The sequence below is a fragment of the Trachypithecus francoisi genome, unplaced genomic scaffold (assembly GCF_009764315.1).
Source record: "Trachypithecus francoisi isolate TF-2019V2 unplaced genomic scaffold, Tfra_2.0 Lachesis_group1, whole genome shotgun sequence".
In the NCBI taxonomy this organism is placed as follows: Eukaryota; Metazoa; Chordata; class Mammalia; order Primates; family Cercopithecidae; genus Trachypithecus; species Trachypithecus francoisi.
Window position 1 is genome coordinate 999,950 of NW_022681454.1, and position 20,328 is coordinate 1,020,277.

General features: G+C 63.6%; 2 protein-coding genes across 10 annotated transcripts in view; one reads left to right on the forward strand and one right to left on the reverse strand.

Annotated features, from left to right (window-relative positions):
- TMEM175 (transmembrane protein 175) overlaps positions 1 to 2,218 on the forward strand; it is a 35,533-nt gene extending 33,315 nt beyond the window's left edge. For 7 of the 8 annotated variants that reach the window (XM_033213396.1, XM_033213391.1, XM_033213394.1 and 4 more), the window contains one exon: positions 1,390 to 2,212. In XM_033213396.1, coding sequence (XP_033069287.1) covers positions 1,390 to 2,062 — 673 coding nt within the window. In that variant the 3' untranslated portion in view covers positions 2,063 to 2,212. Of the gene's footprint in view, positions 1 to 1,389 lie in introns of all 8 variants that reach the window. The other variant, XM_033213390.1, reaches the window with a different exon arrangement.
- Positions 2,157 to 17,118, reverse strand: DGKQ (diacylglycerol kinase theta). 2 transcript variants are annotated; one of them, XM_033213388.1, is made up of 23 exons: positions 16,761 to 17,118; positions 14,620 to 14,699; positions 12,620 to 12,719; positions 12,266 to 12,351; positions 12,070 to 12,195; positions 11,574 to 11,721; positions 11,422 to 11,496; positions 11,244 to 11,344; positions 10,819 to 11,051; positions 10,654 to 10,744; positions 10,441 to 10,495; positions 10,159 to 10,220; positions 9,620 to 9,770; positions 9,180 to 9,218; positions 8,867 to 8,982; positions 6,895 to 7,046; positions 6,524 to 6,672; positions 6,184 to 6,362; positions 5,712 to 5,812; positions 5,034 to 5,180; positions 4,818 to 4,929; positions 4,582 to 4,734; positions 2,157 to 4,252 (listed from the first exon to the last, which is right to left on the reverse strand). In XM_033213388.1, exons 1-23 carry the CDS (start codon positions 17,017 to 17,019, stop codon positions 4,154 to 4,156), a joined length of 2,814 nt encoding a protein of 937 aa, XP_033069279.1. In that variant the 5' UTR covers positions 17,020 to 17,118; the 3' UTR covers positions 2,157 to 4,153. The 2 variants fall into 2 exon arrangements, with proteins under 2 accessions (XP_033069279.1, XP_033069280.1); XM_033213389.1 differs by lacking the exon at positions 16,761 to 17,118 and adding an exon at positions 15,437 to 15,573.
- Between the last annotated feature and the right edge of the window lie 3,210 nt (positions 17,119 to 20,328).

Sequence of the window (20,328 nt, forward strand, 5' to 3'; positions counted from 1 at the left end):
GGGTTTTGTTTTGTTTTTTGTTTTTACAGTCTTGCTCTGTCACCCAGGCTGGAGGGTAGTGGCTCAACCTCAGCTCACTGCAACCTCCGCCTCCCAGGTTCAAGCGATTCTCCCGCCTCAGCCTCCCAAGTAGCTGGAATTACAGGCGCCCACCACCATGCCCAGTTAACTTTTTGTGTTTTTAGTAGAGACGGGGTTTCACCATGTTGGCCAGGCTGGTCTTGAACTCCTGACCTCAGGTGATCCACCCATCTCAGCCTCCCAAAGTGCTGGGATGACAGGCGTGAGCCATCACGCCTGGCTGTCATAACATTTGAATTTGCTTTTTAACATTCTTTTGGAGCGTCTTGTTCTCTCGTCAGTGCTCGGCACTCTGATCTCCTTGGGGTCAGACACTATGGTTTTATATTCTGTACTTGATATTCTCGAGTCCAAGTCTCCTGATGCTCTTCTCTGCTGTCGTGTGCATTTTTAAGAATGGGGAGCATTCGTTGGCACCTGATCTCTAAGGCCCAGGTGCCAGGGACACTCCAGGGTGACCTGCCTGCTTGTGCGAGGCCAGCTCAGGCCCCCTTGGGAGGGACCTGCCAAGGAGAGGCTGCAGCGTAGGGCTGGGACATGACCTCTCCTCCACCTGGAGCCACGGCCAGGGGAGCTGCCCCCTCCCAGCAACTTCCTTCCCTTGCTGCCCCTGGCCTGTCTCCTTTCCCACCCCCTGCCCCTCACCCCCTTGACCTCTGCCTGTCGTTCTGGATGACAGAAGTCTGGTTGGGGCTGCGTGAGGACCACTGTCCTCCATGTCCTGATGTTGAAAGACGACACTGTTCCTGGCTTTCTGGGTGGTGCCATGAGAAGGCAGCAGCCCTGACCAGGGCAGTTCCCACAGCCTCCCTGAGGCTGCAGAGTCCGGCCAGGGAGTCGGCCTCCTGAGACCCTGTGTGCATCTGAGAACCATGGAGGCAAGTTCTCCACGGATCTTCAGCCAGGGTGTGGTGTGGGTGGCTCCGAGGGCTGGCAGCTGGGAGGGAACAGACCTGGCTGCCCCACAGCAGGCTGGTCCTGCACAGCAGACGCAGGAGGGCCTCGGCCAGAGAGGGCTGCAGCCCAGGGCCTCCGGCAGCACTCCGGGCCAGCAGGATTGGGCTCCCATTAGCACAGAGCAGAAGGATGCCAATTTCTGTGGAATTGCAGATGGACAGCACATAATGGTCAGTGTGCCAAATATACATAAATATGGCGTTCTGAAATTTTGCCCACTGCAAAGTCCACATGGTTCATCTGAACCATGTGCCGGGTCCAGGCAGCCCTGACAGGCGCTCAGCCCACCCTGCCGGGGCCTGCGTGGGCCATGGGGAGGCCGGCACAAATGCCTCTCTTCACTGTTTTCAGCGAAGACAACGTCCCGGACCCCAAGGACTTGAAGGAGAGGTTCGGCGGCAGCCTCGTGGCCGCCCTGAGCGCGACCGGGCCGCGGTTCCTGGCGTACTTTGGCTCCTTCGCCACGGTGGGGCTGCTGTGGTTCGCCCACCACTCCCTCTTCCTGCACGTGCGCAAGGCCACGCGGGCCATGGGGCTGCTGAACACGCTCTCGCTGGCCTTCGTGGGCGGCCTCCCGCTGGCCTACCAGCAGACCTCGGCCTTTGCCCGGCAGCCCCGCGATGAGCTGGAGCGCGTGCGCGTCAGCTGCGCCATCATCTTCCTGGCCAGCATCTTCCAGTTTGCCATCTGGACGACAGCGCTGCTGCACCAGGCGGAGACGCTGCAGCCCTCGGTGTGGTTTGGCGGCCGGGAGCACGCGCTCATGTTTGCCAAGCTGGCCCTGTACCCCTGCGCCAGCCTGCTGGCCTTCGCCTCCACCTGCCTGCTGAGCAGGTTCAGCGTGGGCATCTTCCACCTCATGCAGATTGCCGTGCCCTGCGCCTTCCTGTTGCTGCGCCTGGTCATGGGCCTGGCCTTGGCCAGCCTGCGGGTCCTGCGTGGCATCGCCCGGCCTGAACACCCCCCGCCAGCCTCTACGGGCCAGGACAACCCACAGTCCCAGCTCCTCCCTGCCCCCTGCTAGCGGCCACAGAGCCCACTCCCAGCCGTCCCCACGGGAGATGGACCAGGGAGGACAGGACGCTGGACAGGGGAAGTTGAGTCGCGGGCAGGCCACAGTGGTTCTTGCGTGGCTGGGTTTTATTTTCATTGTGAAATATGCTCTATTTCAGTCCTCAAATTGTTCTCCAGTTTTTGCGGAGAGGAGTTTCACGGGAACTTGAAATGTGCTGTATGGCATTTGCCTTTCCACTCTCTCCAATCTGAAGACACGTTACCAAGCCCACCCACCCGAGGGACTGCCCACTCCCGGCCCCTTCGAGGCCGATGCAGAGCTGGCGGCGGGGCTGGGGGGTGCCATGCCAGGTTGTTGACACAAAGATGAGGAAGAGATGGCAGGACCGTGACGCCCAGACTGTATTTGTCCCAGATATAAATTACGGTTGCATTCAGGCAGCGATAAATACAGAGGGGTCCGGCTGGTGTACAGACTCATTCACATACAGGACAAGCCCCTCACCACAGTTACACACGATTCGTACACACCCCAGTCCACACCAGGGCTCGTGAAGCAAAATTAATCACAAATGAAGGACTGGTCTTGAAAATGACGAGATGACGTAAACAAGAATGCACACGAGGCCGTGAGTGGCCTTACAATGCATGTGTCTGCAGTTTTGGCAGAAGCGGGGGGGGGGGGGGGGGGGGGGGCAGGATTAGTGGCACCAAGGGTCCCCCAGGAGGCTGCAGCAGGCTGGGCCAGGCCACACACTCCTGAGGCCAAACCAGAGCCACTTCTGAGGTCAAGGCCACACCCCGAAAGCTCCGCAGAATCGGAGGCCCAGGCCGGCTGTGCCCCACAAGGGGAAGGGGGAGATGCGCACCATGGGCCCGTTTCTCGTGGGAGAGTCGGGGCTTCCCACAGGGCTGGCTCCATTTTTGGTCAGACGACTCCTGGGGCCAGTGCGCCGTCTGAATCCTTGGGCACGTGGAGGCAGCTTTGTCTTTGACTGGATGCACCCCAGCCTGGCCCAGACGCAGGACCCTCCACTGAGCTGTCTGGGGGGCGTGGGAGCAGGGGCGCTGCAGGAGCTGGGTCTCCACATGCTGACGAGGGATAGGACTGAGCAGATGTGGGCTCACAGACACTGGGAACTGCATGTCAGCAAGGAGCAAGCAGCGTGGAAAGTGCTAGCATGGGGTCTGGGGCTGAAAGCCAGCTCCTCCACCACATGCGTGGAGCTGTCTCCACCTCCACAAACTCCTCTGCACCGCCATGCCCTGCTTTTGGTCTCTTCTGGGTGCTAAATGCCCCACCCTGACGGCCGAGGGGCAGACACTTGGGTCCGGCCCACACTCTGGTGCTGCCAGGGCAGCACCTGAGACCTCCAGGCCTCCACACGGACAGAGGTTCTCCTCCCCCAGCACAGGCACTAGGAAAGGGCCGCCAGGCCCAGCTGGGCACTGTGCCCCTGCAGCTGTACCTGGGGTCCAAGCTGCCATCTATATATAACAAGGCCAGAAAACAAGAGAAGGCACCTTCTCTCTTCCCCCAACACAAGGAAGCCACCAGTCACAACGACCCAGCAGCCCGACACACTGCCCACCAGGGACTGCCCACACCTGTTGCCCGGGGCGGAGAGGGGAGGCTGGAGAGGCTGGCAGCCTGTGTCTTCTAGGGTAAGGACACACCACGGAGTCTGCTGCTCTGAAAGACTGGCCAGGGGGAAGGCCCGAGGGACACAAAGCCAGGTCAGACCCACCTGGACGGCCGGCATCCAGCACTGTCCAGCTCAAGGGGCTTGGCAGGGAGAGGTATGGAGGGATAAGTGTCCACCCCTGAGGAGAGGACCAGGCCCCCACAGGGCAGAGGGCTCGCCAGCCAGAGCCCTGTGCCCACCCGGGACGCGGGGAAATGCTGCCACCCGCACAGCAGTCTCCAGTGGGATGACGGCTGGTCCTGCTGTGGCCCCAGGAAGATGCTGCAGTCAGGGCTGTAGCCAAGTCCAACTACAAGGCCGGCCACCCTGTGGCCGTGGAGCTGCCTCTAGACCACCTGAAAACAAGGCTGGCGGGGGCAGAGATGGCTCGAGCCCCTGGGCTGCCTCAGCCACCCCTACCTAGGATCGCCCTCAGGGGCAGGCGCGTCCGCCCTGGCATCCTTGGTGGTCCCGGCCCTCCTCGGCTTCTGCTTGGCCTTCCTCAGCATGTGGACCTGTCCCAGGGCAGGGGGCAGAGGACCAGGGTGACACAGCCGATGAAAGAACAGTGCATGGGCAGCCCCAAGTCCTTGGGCCCGGGCAGCTGATGCCATCTCAGCCCCATTTCACGGAAGGGGAGGGACCTGCCTGGCTGCTCCCTGTGCCATCTGTGGCCTGCCTGACCGCTGGCACAGCCTTCCTCTGAGGCAGGCACCCTCCCCGGAGTCAAGGAAGACCAGGGCCGCAGCAGGCCATGCCAGCACCACCCTGGTACCACCGGCCACTCCCACAACCGGCCCAGCCTGGCCCACCTCCCCTGGTTCTCCAGCCTCACCCCACGTACCTTAGGGCCAGCAGCTGAGATGATCATGTGCCCCGGGGCCTGGACCCAGGGCTCCCCGTCCACCTGCACCGGGGTGGCCTTGAGGAGTGTGACCCGGAAGTAGGAACCCTGGGCAATCCGGATCCCGGAGCGCAGCCCACCCTGGACCTGGCCCTGGGGCAGGAGAGGCCAGCTGGGCTCAGTGGGGACCAGGGACACCACCCTGGGCTCGCCCGCACACCCGGACGGCGGCTCACCATGTGCACGACGCCCGTCACGCCCACCACCTCCAGCAGCCCATCATCCATGCGCGGCTTCTCAAACCTGGTGTCGCTGTCTGAGCCCCACAGGTCAGCCCCCGAACCCCAGCTGCAGCATAAGAAAGCGGACACAGAGGCGTAGGTGCAGGCGGGACGAGGGCTGAGACTGCCGGTGGCCCCGCCTGGCAGAGCCTCTGGGGAGCCTGTGAGCACCTGGGAATGTTGATGAAGATCAGGCCTTCGATACTGGGCAGCTCCACCTCCTGCCGCTCCACCTGCAGCCGGATCTGCTTGTGCAGGCTCCGAGAGTGACTGATTTTCTGCAGCCCTACCCGCACGTACACACCCTTGTTGTGCAGCCTGCGGGACAGGGCGGGCCACCTGTCACTGGGGAAGCGCTACCCCGCCTTAGGCAGCCTCTGCGTTCCGGCCCCTCTGCCTGTCCCTGCTGGGGGACCCGAGGAAGGTATGCCGTCACCAGGTGGCGGCCCCACTGTCCCTGCTGGGGGACCCGAGGAAGGTATGCCGTCACCAGGTGGTGGCCCCTCCCTGCTGGGGGACCCGAGGAAGGTATGCCATCACCAGGTGGTGGCCCCTCTGCCTATCCCTGTTGGGGGACCCGAGGAAGGTATGCCGTCACCAGGTGGCGGCCCTTCCCTGCTGGGGGCCCAAGGAAGGTATGCCGTCACCAGGTGGCGGCCCCACTGCCTATCCCTGCTGGGGGACCCGAGGAAGGTATGCCGTCATCAGGTGGTGGCCCCTCTGCCTATCCCTGCTGGGGGACCCGAGGAAGGTATGCCGTCACCAGGTGGTGGCCCCTCTGCCTATCCCTGCTGGGGGACCCGAGGAAGGTATGCCATCACCAGGTGGCGGCCCCTGCAGCTCCAGTACCTGCTTGTGAACTTGCCAGGCTCCTCTTCCCGCGCCTGGTGGAAGTCCAGGCTCAGCTCCGCGTCGATGCCAATGCCACAGTAGTTACTCATCTGCACGATCTGGGGACAGGGTGTTCATCTCCCAGGACCCGGCCGCCCTCACCAGGCCCCCTGAGCTCCCCAACAGCAGGTGTAGTTTTTTGCCTCCTGCCGGCAGGAATAGACAAGAGCAAGGGCCACCCCGGCAACAAGCCCACTACCCAGGAGAGGGCAGCGTGGACAGGTCCTGGCCAGGCTCTTGTCGCCAGCTGGCTCAGCACAATTCCCAGCAGTGGCCACTCTCTGTGCCTCCCTCAACTGCCTGCTTTGCAAAGGGGATGATGCGGGTGCATACATCCGAGTGTGATTGGGAGGAGGATGCCCACTGTGACACGTGTGACCAGGTCATACGCGGAAGCCTGAAGGGCACCCCACGCCGGGCCACCCTGTACCTTGGGGGGCTCTGCATCTGTGGTGCCGTTCTCTGCACTGCCAGTCTCGTGGGCATCCAGCAGGATGGTCCAGCGGTCCATGAGCACGGCGTCGGCCTCGTCCACGGACAGCAGCACGGAGAGCGGGTCCTCGCCGCTGTAGCCTGCCCCCCAGCGGAGGACTCGGCCAAGGTCATTCCCTGGGACACAGGCAGACACAGAGCATCTGTCCACACCCACCCGCCCATCAGCCGGGTGCAGACCCCACCACAGGGACAGACGCCAGCCCAGGCCTCAGCAAAAGCTGCGCAGGAAGGGGTAGACCCTGAGGCCCCCTCCTCAGTTGCATGGCTGACCCCACCTGTGCCCAGGGGCAGGATGGCCACAGAAGGCTCCGGGCAGGCCAGTCGGTACCGTGTCTCCTCCAGGGCGCCAAGCACCCAGCCCACAGTGCCGTCGCCACCGCACACCAGCACCCGGAAGCAGGGCACCTGGGAGAACAGGTGGAGCCTAGCAGGAGACAGGAAGTATTCTCCAGCAGTCGTGGGCGCAGCCCATCCCCCACCCAGGCTGCCCCTTCCTTTTCAAATGCCCGTCCTGGCCATGTGGAGGACTTCAAGGTCCCATCACGGGATCCCAGTGGAGCTCCTGCCAGCTGAGACAGCTGTGACAGCCTCCTGGGGCCCCTCCCGCCCCTACTGTTACCCTGGACCGGGGTCCTGCTGGACTCACCCAGGAAGAGGACCCCCGTTGGTCAGGTCGAAGACCTGGTGAGGGTTCAGTAGCTTCCGGAAGCTGCAGAGCAGGTCTCGGCCCTTGAGGCCTCCACTCTTGGGGTTCACGAACACAAGGAGGGGACAGCTGTCTGGGGGCAGCTTCGCGTGCTGACAGACAGAGGGCTAGGTTAGGATGGGGACCCAAGGTAGGCTGTCCCCACTGCTGGGGTTACCAGGCAGTGCCCAGCCCCCAACCCTGAGCCCACCTGGCCTGGACCAGCCCCTCCCCAGGAAGGCGTGGCCAGTTATAGCTGGCCTCACATAAGAGGTATCACACATCAGCTGCGGGGTCACCCCATCTCGCTGCCGGTCAGCAGGGCAGCACTGAGGCCAGCCGGCTGCTGCCTGGTGCTCCCAGCACAAAGGTCTCGGACATGCCCACTGTGCTGAGTGTGAACAGACCACACCCGCCTGGGCCATGCAGCCTGTGAGTCCAGGCTGGAAATCCACATGGGACTCTGCCTGGCACTCCTTGCCAGCGAGACCAAGGCTTGTCTCCTGGGGGGCCTCTCGTGCACACCTTTGGTGGATGGCGGCTCCCAGGCCCCCACCCACCTACACAGCAGCCAAGAAAAGCTCTTAACTCACAGGGTGGCACGCGGAGTCCTTCAGCCACAGGACAGAGCCTATCTCCCAACACACAACCCCAAGAAACAGTACCCAGGGATCTAGACACAGCGGGCTCAGGGCTGGGGTCCCTATAACAGGAGGCTGGAGCCCCCACAGCGGGGACGGCTGGGCAACAGGAGACACACAGGCCGGGTGCAGACACAGGGTGGGCGGCGGCACAGGGGCCAGCCGTGGCTGGGGGCAAGGACACACTCGGGGCTTTGTGACCCACTTGGCAGGCAGAGCCGCCTGCGGTCACCACTTACCACTCACCCCAGGGCAGGCAGCTGACGGGAGAGAGAAAGCGCGTGTCGGCCCCACACCTGGCTCTGCCCACAGAGCGAGTGGGGCTGGGGCAGGGGCTGCATCTTCGGGACCATGGGGGTGGCTACCCTGTCCTGAGCCAGGCAAGGCCAGGTGTAGGGACCCACAGGCATCACCCGTCCCAGCCACAGACAACTCATTCAGATCAAGTTCTGCTTCGCCTGGACTGGGGTCAGGGTCAAGGGTCAGGGTTCAGGGGCAGAGCAGCCATAGACACCTGGGGGGTCCTCATGGGACCCTTTGGGGGCTGGATAGGCTGAGAACAAGAGGCCACTATGAAGGCACAGTGTGCAGCGTGGAGTCCCTCCATGGGCCAGACCCCCCTTTCCTCTGGCCCTGCCCTGTCTCCATGGGCCAGACCCCCCTTTCGCCCAGCCCTGCCCTGCCTCCATGGGCTGGATTCCCCTTTCCCCCAGCCCTGCACTGTTGCCAGGTGCCCCCACTTCTGGGCACTGTGGGTCTCAAGGACAGCGTCCAAAGTTTGGGAGCTGCACTGACTGGCCTGGGGAGCTCCAGGCAGAGAGCAGAGGCCCTACGTCCTCCTAGACAGGGGGAGTGGGGCTGAGGCTGTACCGGGAGGGCCGTGCCTGGGATGCTGACAGCTGGTCACAAACACGCTCTGGCCCTTGGTGAGGCAGCCGCAGCAGGACCCAGTGCATCCAGGAGTTGCCTCCCTACTGGGTGGAGGCCTCAGGTGCAGCGTGGAAGCTGGGCCTGGCCCCACGGTGCCCCACGGAGCTGGTATCACCCACTGGGCAGCCTCGGATGAGCGCTGACCCTCTGACCTCAGGCCCTTTGCTGTAAAACGGGCAACAGCGTCCTTCCTGCTGTTGTGAGGCACAAACAAGGTGGCACCTACGAGCCCCCAGTGAATTTGATGAAGAGACGCCAGATGAAAAGAGCGAGTCTGGCTGTGGGGCCTGTGCACCTGAAGACCCAGACCTCCCTCTCGCCACCCTGGGGTGTGTGAAGAGCCGGCCCCACCAGTCACTCACCAGCAGGTCAGGGAGCACCAGTGCCTTGAGCAGCCGGCCCCGCACAGCCATGTCCTTGAGCAGCACGTACAGCCGCTCGGCCTCCGAAAAGCAGGCGACATCCAGCACTACCGCGCCTGTGGTAGGGGCCCGGGACTCAGGGGGAGCCTGTCCCATAGCCCCCACGGTGCCAGGGCAGGAAGCAAACCAGGGTTTCCCCAGCCCAGGGCTGCCCAAGGGAAAGGTCAGGTGTGACGTGAGGGCCAGAGCTGTCCCACTTCACCCCAGGAACACCCCTGGGCCCCGTGTGACCACGTCCATCAGGGCGGCTCACCTTGGGAGGAGTAGACGTGACTCACGGACACCACAGTGGCTGCAAAGGCAGAGGCTGCGGTCAGGGCGGTGGGAGGTGAGGGACGCACCGCACGGGGGCCAGGGACAGCCCCTCCGCCTGTTCAGGGGTGACGTCTCACCCCAAGGGCAGCCTCCCCAGGAAGTACCCCTGCCCCACTCTAACAGCAGGACTCCCAGCTGCCCGGAGGTCCAGGGCCCCCCGGAGGGAGAGGGAGAGGCAGAGGCTGAGCACCATAGGGATGGGCCACAGCGGGCGGGAGGCTACAGAGCCTCTTGGAGGAAGGGACGTGGACTGGACCCGGAGCTCGGGCCTCGGTGGCTCAAGGAGAGGCAGGAGCCGGCCTCAGCACTGCAGCCCCACTGCCTGCCGCCGGACCCTGCCCCCAGCCAGCAGCCCACGGCCAGCCACGGTGGTCACACCTTTGGTAGCCACGGCCTCATGCAGCAGGCTGCTGTACTCCTCAGGGGACAGGCCGGGAGGCAGGCCGCCAACAAACAGGGAGACGTGCGGGGCTACATCCCTGCTCTCTGCCACGTAGAACCGCGTCTGGCTCACCTGTCGCACGGACATCTGCAGGGAGAGGGGCGGGGACGCTGGGCCGGGGAGAACGGCACCGCCGCACCAGGCCTTCTGCCTCCTCACCCGCAAAACAGCAAAACAGGGTGTCAGGAACACTCCCAGGAATTAAGTCAACATGAAAACGAGGAAAGGGGCCACAGAGGCTTCCTTGCTGTGGACAACCCCTGTCCATTCCCCTCAAGGAACTCGGAGAGGTCTGCAACTCAAGGCGTCCCTGCAGGGACCAAGTAACTTATGACAGAGGGCACTGCCCTGCCAGCCAGGACAGCCGCTGCCTAGCCAAGAAGAACCTGGCGTCCAGGGCACACCCACCCTGTGGGGCAGAGGCTGTGGCTGAGAGCTGCCGGTTCCCTGGGGGCCAGCGTCCACACCCACTGACCTGCCGGATGTCCTGTAGCCGGTCCAGCAACGGCTGTTCGTCCATCAGCGCTGTCCGCTGGACTGCAGAGGTGAGAGACACAGGCCGTCAGCACCAGGCTCCTTGCCCACCTTGGAACAGCTGCCCTGAGCCCCCAGGGCCCATGGGGATGCAGGGTGGAACTGGTCAGGAGGACAGGGCCCGGTCTTGATGTCTGGCACCACCCTGCAGGAGAGCCTGGGCAGCAGGCCCAAACCCAAAAGGTGCAGGGACCGCCACACCCAGCACGGGCCGTCTACTCACCCTGCCTGCAGCCCATCGCCACCTCCACCAGCTGGAAGCTCTCAGGACCCTCGGCCTGTTGGGGTAGAGCTTGGCATCAGGTCTGGGCAGGCCACCACCTCAGGACACCCATGGGGACAGCCACGCCTGGGCTGGGATGGTGGCCTGGCCTCCTTGGGACAGTGACCCCCAACCAAGTCTGGCCAGGATGGGGAGCAGGCCCAGAGTACACACCTGGCGGCCGAGCAGCGGCAGGACCTCCAGCACCACGGAGCGGGCCGTGCTCTTCGGGGTCACTGGCACGGACACATAGGCCACGCCCACCCTGTGAGGACGCAGCCTGAGCTGGAGCTCCGCCCACCCCGCCCAGCAGACCCTGAGCCTCGGGCCCAGTCTCACTTGAGCCAGCCAGGGTAGATCTTCAGGACCTCCTGGGCCCGCGGCAGAGCCCGGATGACCCAGGCCTCTGGTGTGGCCTCCCGGGACCCAGGACTTCTGCCCTCCTCCGAAATCACAGCACTCCCAGCCTTGCCTCCAGCCCAGGTGTCACAGGCCTTCAGGGAAGGAGGCAGCGGGCACAGCTCCAGGCGGCCAGGGTCCTCGGGGATGTGGTGGACCCGAAGTGCAGCCTCCTGCAGGACACCAGGTTGGGGGGGCCAAGTTGTAGGGGGTCAGGCAGGGTTCAGTGGGGGGGGCGGGCAGGTCGCAGCGGGGGGGCAGGTGGGTGAGGGGCACCAGGTTGGGGGAGCCAGATCGGGGACGCCCGGTGAGGGGACATGCGGTGGGAGGTGGGGGCTCAGACACCTGCCCCGAGCCCCCCTTACCAGCACCTCCTCGGCGCTGGCCAGGCGGGACACCGTGATGAGACGGAACTGGCTTCTCCTCACCGCCTCGTCACCATCAAAGATTTTCAGCATTTGCCTCCCTGGGCCGGGGAAGTTCCATGAGTCCAGGGCGCCTGGGGATGTCAGGAGAGTTGCGGGGAAGGAGGAGGGCACTTACCGGACTCCGGAGTCGCCGGTGTCTCTCTGCCTGGACCCACGGCAGCGCTCCCGTCGGCGCCGTCGCCTCCCTCGCCTGCGGGTCGGGTACACAGACCCCTCACTCAGTGCGCAGCCCCCAGCCCAGGGCGCCCCGGCCGGCCCGCACCTCACCCGGCTCCACCGTCTCCGCGATGCGGAAGCTCTGCGTCTTGCTGAAGCCACCGGGCAGGAGGCGCACGCACGCCGGGGGCAGGACCAGGGAGCGCAGACGCCCGAAGCCGCACTCGGGAGCCAGCGCCGCCGAGCAGACAGAGTGCGCCTGGGGGGACAAGGGCCTGAGCTGGGGGGTCGGAGCCGGGGGCGGGGACACCAGGTGCGCTGGGTCCAGGGAAAGACCCCACATGTCGCAAACCTAGCCTGGACCCCGTGTCTTTCCTGCCTCCAGCCCCCGAGCGCCCACCTGGACCCCACGCCTCTCCTGCCTTGCCCCCTCCACCTCCCAGCGACCCCCTGGACCCCGTGATTTTCCTACCCCGCCCCCTCCACCCTGCAGCGCCCACCTGGACCCTGTGCCTCTCCTGCCCCGCTCCCACAACTCCTCCGCCTCCCAGCAGCCGCCCAACCCCGCACATTTCCTGCCCCACCCCCACCACCTCCCAGCGCCCACCTGGACCCCGCACCACTCGCAGCGCACTCCAGCCAGCACGTCAGAAGAGCCGCACGTCTTCCTGCAGACCTCACAGCGCGCTCCCGAGGGCAAGTTCCCCTCCCGCCAGTGGTGGTGATGGGTGTCCTGCAGAGCAGGACAGTCAGCACCTGGGCCCGCCCCACCCCCCAGGGCTCCCTAGGGCTGGTGCACTCACGTGATCCTGGTGCCCGTCCTGGTGGCACTGGCGGCAGTCACTGCAGGCGAAGGGCACACAGTCTGGGTGGAGGTGCAGCTCACACACTGGGGGGCAGGCAGGGTTGGGGGCAGGCAGGGTTAGAGGTACCTGCCACTCCGGAGGATCCCTGCCTCTGCTGGCGCTTGGGTCTGGCCCCATCCCTACCACCTAGCACCCCGCATCCTTTAACTGTCTTGTGGCCTGCCGGGCGGCCAGTCCTCAGCTTCCCCCCATCACCCCGACAAGCTGCAGCAGGGGGTGGGCTGGGCCACCCTGGGCATCTGAGACCAGGACGCTGAGTGGGGCAAGGGGAGCCAGGCAGGCTCCAGGTACCTTCGCAGTGGAGCGCAGGCGCCTCCAGGACTTTGCGGCAGACAGCACAGAACTTGCGCTTGTGGAGCCCCCGGGGGCCGAAGCAGTGGGCCACTGGAACCTAGCCAGGGAAGACACAGCCTCACCTCAGTGCTCTTGGTAAGCGCCACAGGCTGCCCGCCACCCCTCCTCCCTCCTCACTTGCGCAACTCTGCAGCTCACGCTGCTGCTGGGAACTGCCTGGCCTGAGCCGGCTGTGCCACCTGGAGGCCCCAGGGGCAACCACAACCCCGGGTTCTGGGGACAGCCTGGCGGGTCAAAAGCAGGGAGCAGGCTGTGGCCTTCCCCAGCAGCCCTGCCTAGCGCAGGGGAGCGAGTCCCCCGCCACCCCTTCCCTCCTTGGGGCAGGCAAAGCTCTGTCAACCGCCTGGCATCTGTCTCCTCGGAGCCAGGAGGATCACAGCACACAGGGACTGCCCTCTGGGAGACACTCAGGCCATAACAAGTGTGGATCAACGTTTCTGTGTCGGGGAGGGCTGGGCTGCTGCTTTTCCACGAGACGGGAAGCACAAAGACGAAGTCTTCCTTCACTCCCGACTCTTGCCCTTATCCCCAAACTTAAACCACACCCGATAAAAGCATACACAGAAAGACCGTGTTCCACAATTTCAGCTGTGAGCATACCAGAATGGTGGGTGACTTTTATTTTGTCAAATATATCTTTTAAATTTCCTATTATGCATATAGTTGAAATACATATTTTCCCAATTTAGCATAGAAAAGTACATTAAAATCAATTTTAAAAAGCTGCAGCCTCAGGCCGTCCACATGAAGAGGGGCTGCCCAAGCCAATGTGGCATCCCCAGGATCCCGGCCACCACCAGGGCCAGGGTGCCAGCCACCACCAGGGCCAGGATCCCGGCCACCACCAGGGCCAGGGTGCCGGCCACCACCAGGACCAGCATCCTCAGGCTTCCTGCTCACACCCCGGGAACTGCATCATTAGGAACAGGGCATCAGACATTAGAGGGGACGGCGCAGCCGGATGCCCGCCAGTGGCAGGTGCGCCTGCTGGCCTGGCTTGCCGTCCTGCTGCACACCTGGGCCTACCTCACAGCCTGCACCCCACCTGCAGCCTGAGCACTTCAGGGAATGCGGACATTGGGGGCCTCAGTCTGCAGACGGCGGGGCTGACAGCTGAGGGAGGAATAAGCCTGGGCCTTCCTACATGTCCCTGCTGTCACCACTGTCACCAGAGAACGGCTCCATGGCACAACCTTTACCCGGGGCTGTCTTGGCAGGTGTGTCACTGGGTGCCTTGCCCACTCCCAGCCCCCGGCAGCCTTTGCCCCAGCCCAGGGCTCCTGCAGTGCCCTGCAGTGACCTGGGCCAGTCACCTCCCTGCCCCACTCAGAGCCTTTAGAAGGAGGCTGGTGGCCAAACACTCTCAGGCACCCAGGCTTCCTGCCTTTGCTTTTTATTCAAGCTTCCGTGCGATGCCTGTGGGTTCGCATGCAGCTGTGAGGAACGGCAGAGTCAAGCTTCCATGCAATGCCTGTGGGTTCGCATGCAGCTGTGAGGAACGGCAGAGATCCCCGAAGCCTTTGCCAGCCCCCCGAAGTGTGTCATCTTGCAAACTAAGGTCACATCACAGCTGAGACGCTGACACCCCAGACGCGGAAATCATCCCCCCAGGCCCTCACGCTGCATGTCACAGCCACACCCACCTCCCCGCCTGGAGACCTCTCGACATCTGTGTAGATGTTTAGTTTCGTCATTTTGAGCACATTCTGTGGACAGGATCTTGCTAACTGTGACCTTTGGGACTGGCTTTTATCATCATCATTCCCTACAGATCCGTGCAGGGTGCTGAGCCTTTTAATCCCGAGCAGTGTCTGACCTTTGCCTTTCCACCGTAGGCATCACTAACATCTGACATGAAGGGTCTCAGTACCTCGACCCCATGAGAGCTGACACATCCCCCAGCCTCTTGCAGGTGCAACACCCAGCCCCACACTCACCCGGACCAGGCTGGGCGCCACACTCGTGCACGGGATCCTCACGAGCTTCAGGCACTTCTCGTGGGACATGAAATTGCAGACTGTGGGAATGAGCGCTGTGTGAGTTGGCCCCTGTCCCACCCAATGGCTGTCCTACCCAGGAAGTTAGAGGCCCCAGGGCAACTACTGCCACACCCACCATGCCACACCAGGGACCCTGTGGTCCTCCGAGTTTCCCCCGTCCCCCCACCCAGCCCCACTCATTGGAGAGAACCTGCAGCCCAGGAGCAAGAACCTGGGTGGTCCTGACCATCCTGGAGGACAATGAGTGTGTCCTCTCATCCAGAGAGCAGCCCCTCCCCTTCGCACGTGGGCCCAGCGCTCCTCCTGCCTCTGCAGCTGGGCCTCTCAAGGGGCAGCCCTGGGCCCACCAGGCTTGCTAAGTGGCAGGGGCGTCTCAGGCTTCTGCAGACTGGCTTTGCCAGGGACACCTGTGTCTCACTCTCCCGAAACTGCGCACACCCCTAATTGTCCCTGCTACGTGCTGTGCACCATGCCTGAGACCTAGAGCCACCCAGGGCAGGTGAGGGCTCTGGGAGGCAGGAGCTGCTGGGGAGTGGACAGCCCTGGGCCTCTCAAGGAGCTCTGGCCGTTTGCACAGGACCCAGGGAGCACCTCAGCCAGCAGGGTGCTCAGGAGGGCATAAGAGCAGCAAGCGCCACACCCCAGCAGTGAAACAGACAGGAGGGTGGGGCCGGGGCAGAAGGGAGGGCAGGAGCCCTGGGCTGGGGCAAAGGCTACTGGGGGCTGGGAGTGGGCAAGGCACCCAGTGACACACCTGCCAAGATAGCCCTGGGTGAAGGTTGTGCCAGGGAGCTCCAGGCTGCCCAGCTGGGACAGGGAGCTCTTCCAGAAGGCCCAGCTGGTGCCACAACACAGCGCCCTTCACCTGCTGCAGCCCTGGCTACCCCAGTCTCCAGATGGGACTAGGAGAAGTTCCTCCTGGCAGCTTAATAGAAAGGCTCTGGAAGCAGGCCAGGGTCCGCGGAGAGAAGAAGGGGAGACAGGCAGCACCCATGTCCCTCCTCTGCCGTGGAGACAGGGCCTGCTCACCCCACGCCCCATGCTTGGGTCTCCGGGGGTGGGGGAGGGCGCCCTTCTTCCCATAGCCCTGCTGGCCCCTCTTCCACGGGTGCTGCCCAGGAGGGTCCTTGTGCCCCCTCCCAAGGGGGAGGGGACCCGGAGTCTGGCCTCAAGCAGGGAGCCGCCTCAGCCACACATGCACACTCCCCACCTCAGGGGAAGCCCCAGGCGGCAGGCATGGCTGTGCCATGCTCTGATGTGACAAAGAAGCTGGCAGGCCAGGCCACCTTGTGCGCCCCGGGGGTCGGAACAACCACGCCATTTCCACCACAGACAACATCCCTGTGTGAGGGGACAGTCTCCTCTGCGGACCCCGGCCTGAGTGGACCCCTATCCCCAGAGCAAAGGCCTGAATCCCTGAGCAGGGCAGAGGCTCCTTAGCCCCTCCCACCTCGGCGTCCCTGGCCAGGACACAGTAAGTGTCAAACGTCCAGGACTCCGGTCCTGTCCCTCGCTCCCTCCAGAGGCTGGGCTGTGGTCCCCAGGGCCCACCTGCTTGCCGCGGGGGAAGATGAGAGCCAGCCCTGGGAGCACCCGGGCCCAGAGCAGGGAAGGGCAGCTGGGTGGAGCAGGGCTGGGGCACGCGCACCGGGCGGCAGGGCCCGGCCTGGCTCTCCAGGTGGCTGGGACTCTGGGCCACAGCATGAGAAGGGCCAGGGCCAGGGGCCCAGGCCAGCCCTGCTTGGCCACACCTGCTGCCCCAGCCACTGGGATAGGAAGCCGGCCATGGGGACCCCAGCGGAGGTCCCGCTCGCATCAGGCACAGCCCCCAGTCGTAGCCATCGCGCGGCACTATGGAGACACTGCCCGCACCTCCCAGGTGAGGAAGCCCTGAAACCCGCAGCCTGGAACGGCCCGACGGCGCACAGGCCCCGGCCGCCCCATGTAGGCAGGTCCCAAGAACAGGGGTGGGATCCCGCCCCCCACCCCGAAAGCGCCGGTGCCACCTCCGCTCAGGCTCCTGCTCACGGGGCAGAGGCAGGGCTGCAGCCGGGTGGGCATCGGGCCCGGGCGCTCACCGTCGCACAGGAAGCCGGCCAGCCCCCAGATGAAGTCGGAGCAGAGGTGGCAGAAGGTGGGCTTGGTGAGCGTCACCTTCCGGAAGCTGTGTCCCGGCCCGGCAACGGAGCCCGGAGCTCTGGCGCCCGCGGGCTCCGGCCCCGGCCCCGGGCGCGCGCGGCCTCCTGCGCCCAGCACGGGGCTGCAGGCCGGGCTGCCGGGACGCGGGGAGCCGCCGCCCAGCCAGGCACGGTCCCCGGGCTCGGCCGCCGCCGCCATTCCCGGCCCGAGCGGCCCGAGCCCCTTTGGGTCCGCGCCGGGGGTACTAGAGCCCCAGCTCCACCGCCCGCGCCGCGCAGCCCGGCTTCCGACTGCGCCCGCCCCACTGCGCAGACGCGGGCCACGGGGCGGGGCCGTGCGCTGCTGGTGGGCGGATCTGGGGGCGGGTGGGGCGGGGCCTGCTACGGATCGCAGCCGTGCCCCGTCGATGGGCGGGACTGGGGGCGGGCCTTGTGATGGGGCGGGGCGGGACCTGCGCGTGGGGGCCCTTCGCGAACCCGCCGTGGGGAACTGGTCCGCGTGGGCTCGGTTTGACCACAACCGGCCCAGACTTCCCCGCACGCGGACTCCGGACGCCGCACGCGCAGCGTTGTACCTGCGGGGCCGCGGCCTGCGGCTGCGCAGACAGGCGCCTCCCACGCGAGACGCAGATGCTGTCCGAGGCCCCCGGCCGCGCAGGGCGCCCCAGGCGAGGGGCAGCGCCGCGGGCCTCCCACAGTGAGTCCCAGAAAGTGGGCTTTGCGGTGCTTGGGCGGCTCCGTCCATGGAGTCTTCGCGGTCTTCGCACACGCAGACTTGGCCCTGCCCAAGGCCCAGGAACCCCTGCGCCCTACTGCTGTCCTCACTGCAACGGGGGACCCGCCTGCGGCCCGGGACTGTCGCCTCGTGACCCCCGCCCGGCCCTCACGCCAAGCGCCCAGCTCTCCTGCCCGGTGCGCGCCGCAGGTCTTGTTCAGCTGGCGTTGGGGGCCTTTGAAAGCCGCGTCCACGCGGGTCACCCCTCCCCGCCGCTGGCAGCACTCTGGGTCCCTGCCCCCGTGGGCCTAACTGTGGACAGGAGTCTGCGCAGCCGGGAACCCCACCCCAGACCACCAAGCAGGGACCTGCAGAGGGCGGGGCTCCAGGGCCATCGCAGCAGGCGGTCCCAGGGGACGGGAAGAGCAGAGAGGGGCCTGTCGGGGAGATGCCGGAAAGGGATTGGGGGCTGTGGACTGTGGAGGGAAGGAGCCGGAAGACCTGCCCTGGGGGCTATGCTGGTGGGGGCACCCAGGCCACAGGGGAATTCCAGGAGTGGAGGGTGAGCTGGAGACCCAGTCTGAGGAGGGACCCGGGAGGATTCTGTTTGTCCAGAAGCTGTTGGTTGAGCTGCTGGGGCAGGACCCTGGGTGGACCCTCAGGGTAAAGGGAATGTAGCCAAAGCTTCGGGACCTCCACCCTCCAGGAGCTGTGCTTTGGGACAGACAGCACCCTGAAGAATGTGAGTGACCAGGAAGGGCTGCCTGGGGGCAGCGGGAAGGCATCCAGTCAGAGAGCCAGAGCTCTCAACTGCTGATGGGGATCTATTTAAGAAATGCAGACCGGGCATGGTGGCTCATGCCTGTAATCCCAGCACTTTGGGAGGCCAAGGCGGGCGGACACGAGGTTGGGAGTTCGAGACCCGCCTGACCAACATGGAGAAACCCCCGTCTCTACTAAAAATACAAAATTACCTGGGCGTGGTGGCACGTGCCTGTAATCCCAGCTACTCGGGAGGCTGAGGCAGGAGAATCACTTTGAACCCGGGAGGCGGAGGTTGCAGTGAGCCGAGATCACACCACTGCACTCTTGCCTGGGCAACAAGAGCAAGACTCTGTCTCAAAAAAAAGAAGAAGAAGAAGAAGAAGAAATGCAAAATAACTATTGAAAAATTAGATGCAGGCCGGGTGCAGTGGCTCACGCCTGTAATCTCAAACCTTTGGGAGGCCAAGGCAGGCGGATTGTCTGAGGTCAGGAGTTTGAGACCAGCCTGGCCAACATGCTAAAACCCCATCTCTACTAAAAATATAAAAATTAGCCGGCGTGGTGGTATGTGCCTGTAATTCCAGCTACTCAGGAGGCTGAGACAGAAGAATCACTTGAACCCAGGAGGCGGAGGATGCAGTGAGCTAAGATTGCACCACAGCACTCCAGCCTGGGTAACAGAGCAAGACCTCCGTCTCAAAAAAAAGAATAAAATAAAATTAGATGCAAGAAGAAATCATAAATTAAGCATTTCTTAAAACGTGACTAATAGCACAAGCACCACAAAATCCAGAAAATACTGAGATTTTTTATTCTTAATGGCTCGCTGTGAGACCCTTTCATCCACTTTTTAATTGTCTCTTTTTACAATTTTGCAATATCATTTTCCAGAGAGAAAAGAGGAAAATGAAAGGTAATCCTCAGGCCCACTAACATGGCTGGTTTTCTTAAAGTGTGATTTGCTTTACAGAAATGTACTGACGACTGGTTACATCATCCACATGGTAAAGCCTGTTGTGAAATTTGGAGAAAACTTGCTCAGGCTTCTCTCCTCTGCAGGCTGGCCAGTTTCAGGTGCTGCCTTTTTTCCCCAGGTGCTGATCCAAGGCACCCTCTGAGATGAGCCGTATCCACCGGGTTCTCCTGAGGCTGGTGTGAGGGTCCCGCATTCTCTCGTTGATGTCGGCATTTCCTGTTAAATCAGAAAGATCTTTCCTCCTCTTCCAGAAGTTCCTATGAGTCACTCCTCTGTGTTAACTGCCATAGGTGTTGCTGGAAGCTGTTTCTCCCTTAGGACGTCTGGAAGGAAGTGGCTAGGAAGGGCATGGTGGAGGCTGCTGACCCGCCGATGTCTCCACAACTGAACGTCCCCCTGCCAGGCCGCAGAGTGCCCACTGCCTCTCCAGTGCCAGCCCAGCAAAAGGGGAAGCGGAGACGGGGTAGGAGCGCTTGTGGTTAAGGAATTTTGGCTTAGCAAATTTTACAAAACTGTGTGCTGCCCTTGGAAGGGGATCCCCCAGCTTCCTGTCAATCCGTCCCACTGTGTGGACCTGCTGTGCTGGTGCCGTGATGTGGCCCAGGCCAGCACAAACCCGCTGCAGGTCCACATATCGGCAGCACCACACTCCCTCCCGAGGCAAAGCTACTGGCCCCTTCTAGCTTCCAGAGCTGATTTCCAGAGGCCACACACCTTTGTTCTAAAATTTGTACCTGGGCTTAGTGTTAATCAGGTGCGGTAAGGTGGCAGATGTGGAGACGACTTCCTGCAAAGATGATATGTTACATTTCCCAAGAGAAGGGGGCACAGCACACAGGGCCACGGAGTGGTGGGGAGCCCCAGTTCATGGGGGCAGGGCAGGAAGGGCAAATGAGGCAGGGTGGACGCTGCCAGGTGAGATCAGGACAGGGTTGGAGTTGGAGCGACTTCCCTGGGTCCTGGGGCCAGCAGCCCCTGGTCAGTCAGTCAGTACCTCGCCCTGGGGTGACTGAGGGCAGGGACACTGGCTTGGTGTGAGTGTGACAAGGAGG

Coding starts and splice junctions, on each gene's coding strand:
- DGKQ (XM_033213388.1), bottom strand. CDS start 17,019: ATGGCGGCGGCGGCCGAGCCCGGGGACCGTGCCTGGCTGGGCGGCGGC. Junction 5,813..6,183: donor CAGATGCAGAGCCCCCCAAG/GTACAGGGTGGC, acceptor CCCTGTCCCCAG/ATCGTGCAGATGAGTAACTA. Junction 5,181..5,711: donor CCTGGCAAGTTCACAAGCAG/GTACTGGAGCTG, acceptor CCTGTCCCGCAG/GCTGCACAACAAGGGTGTGT.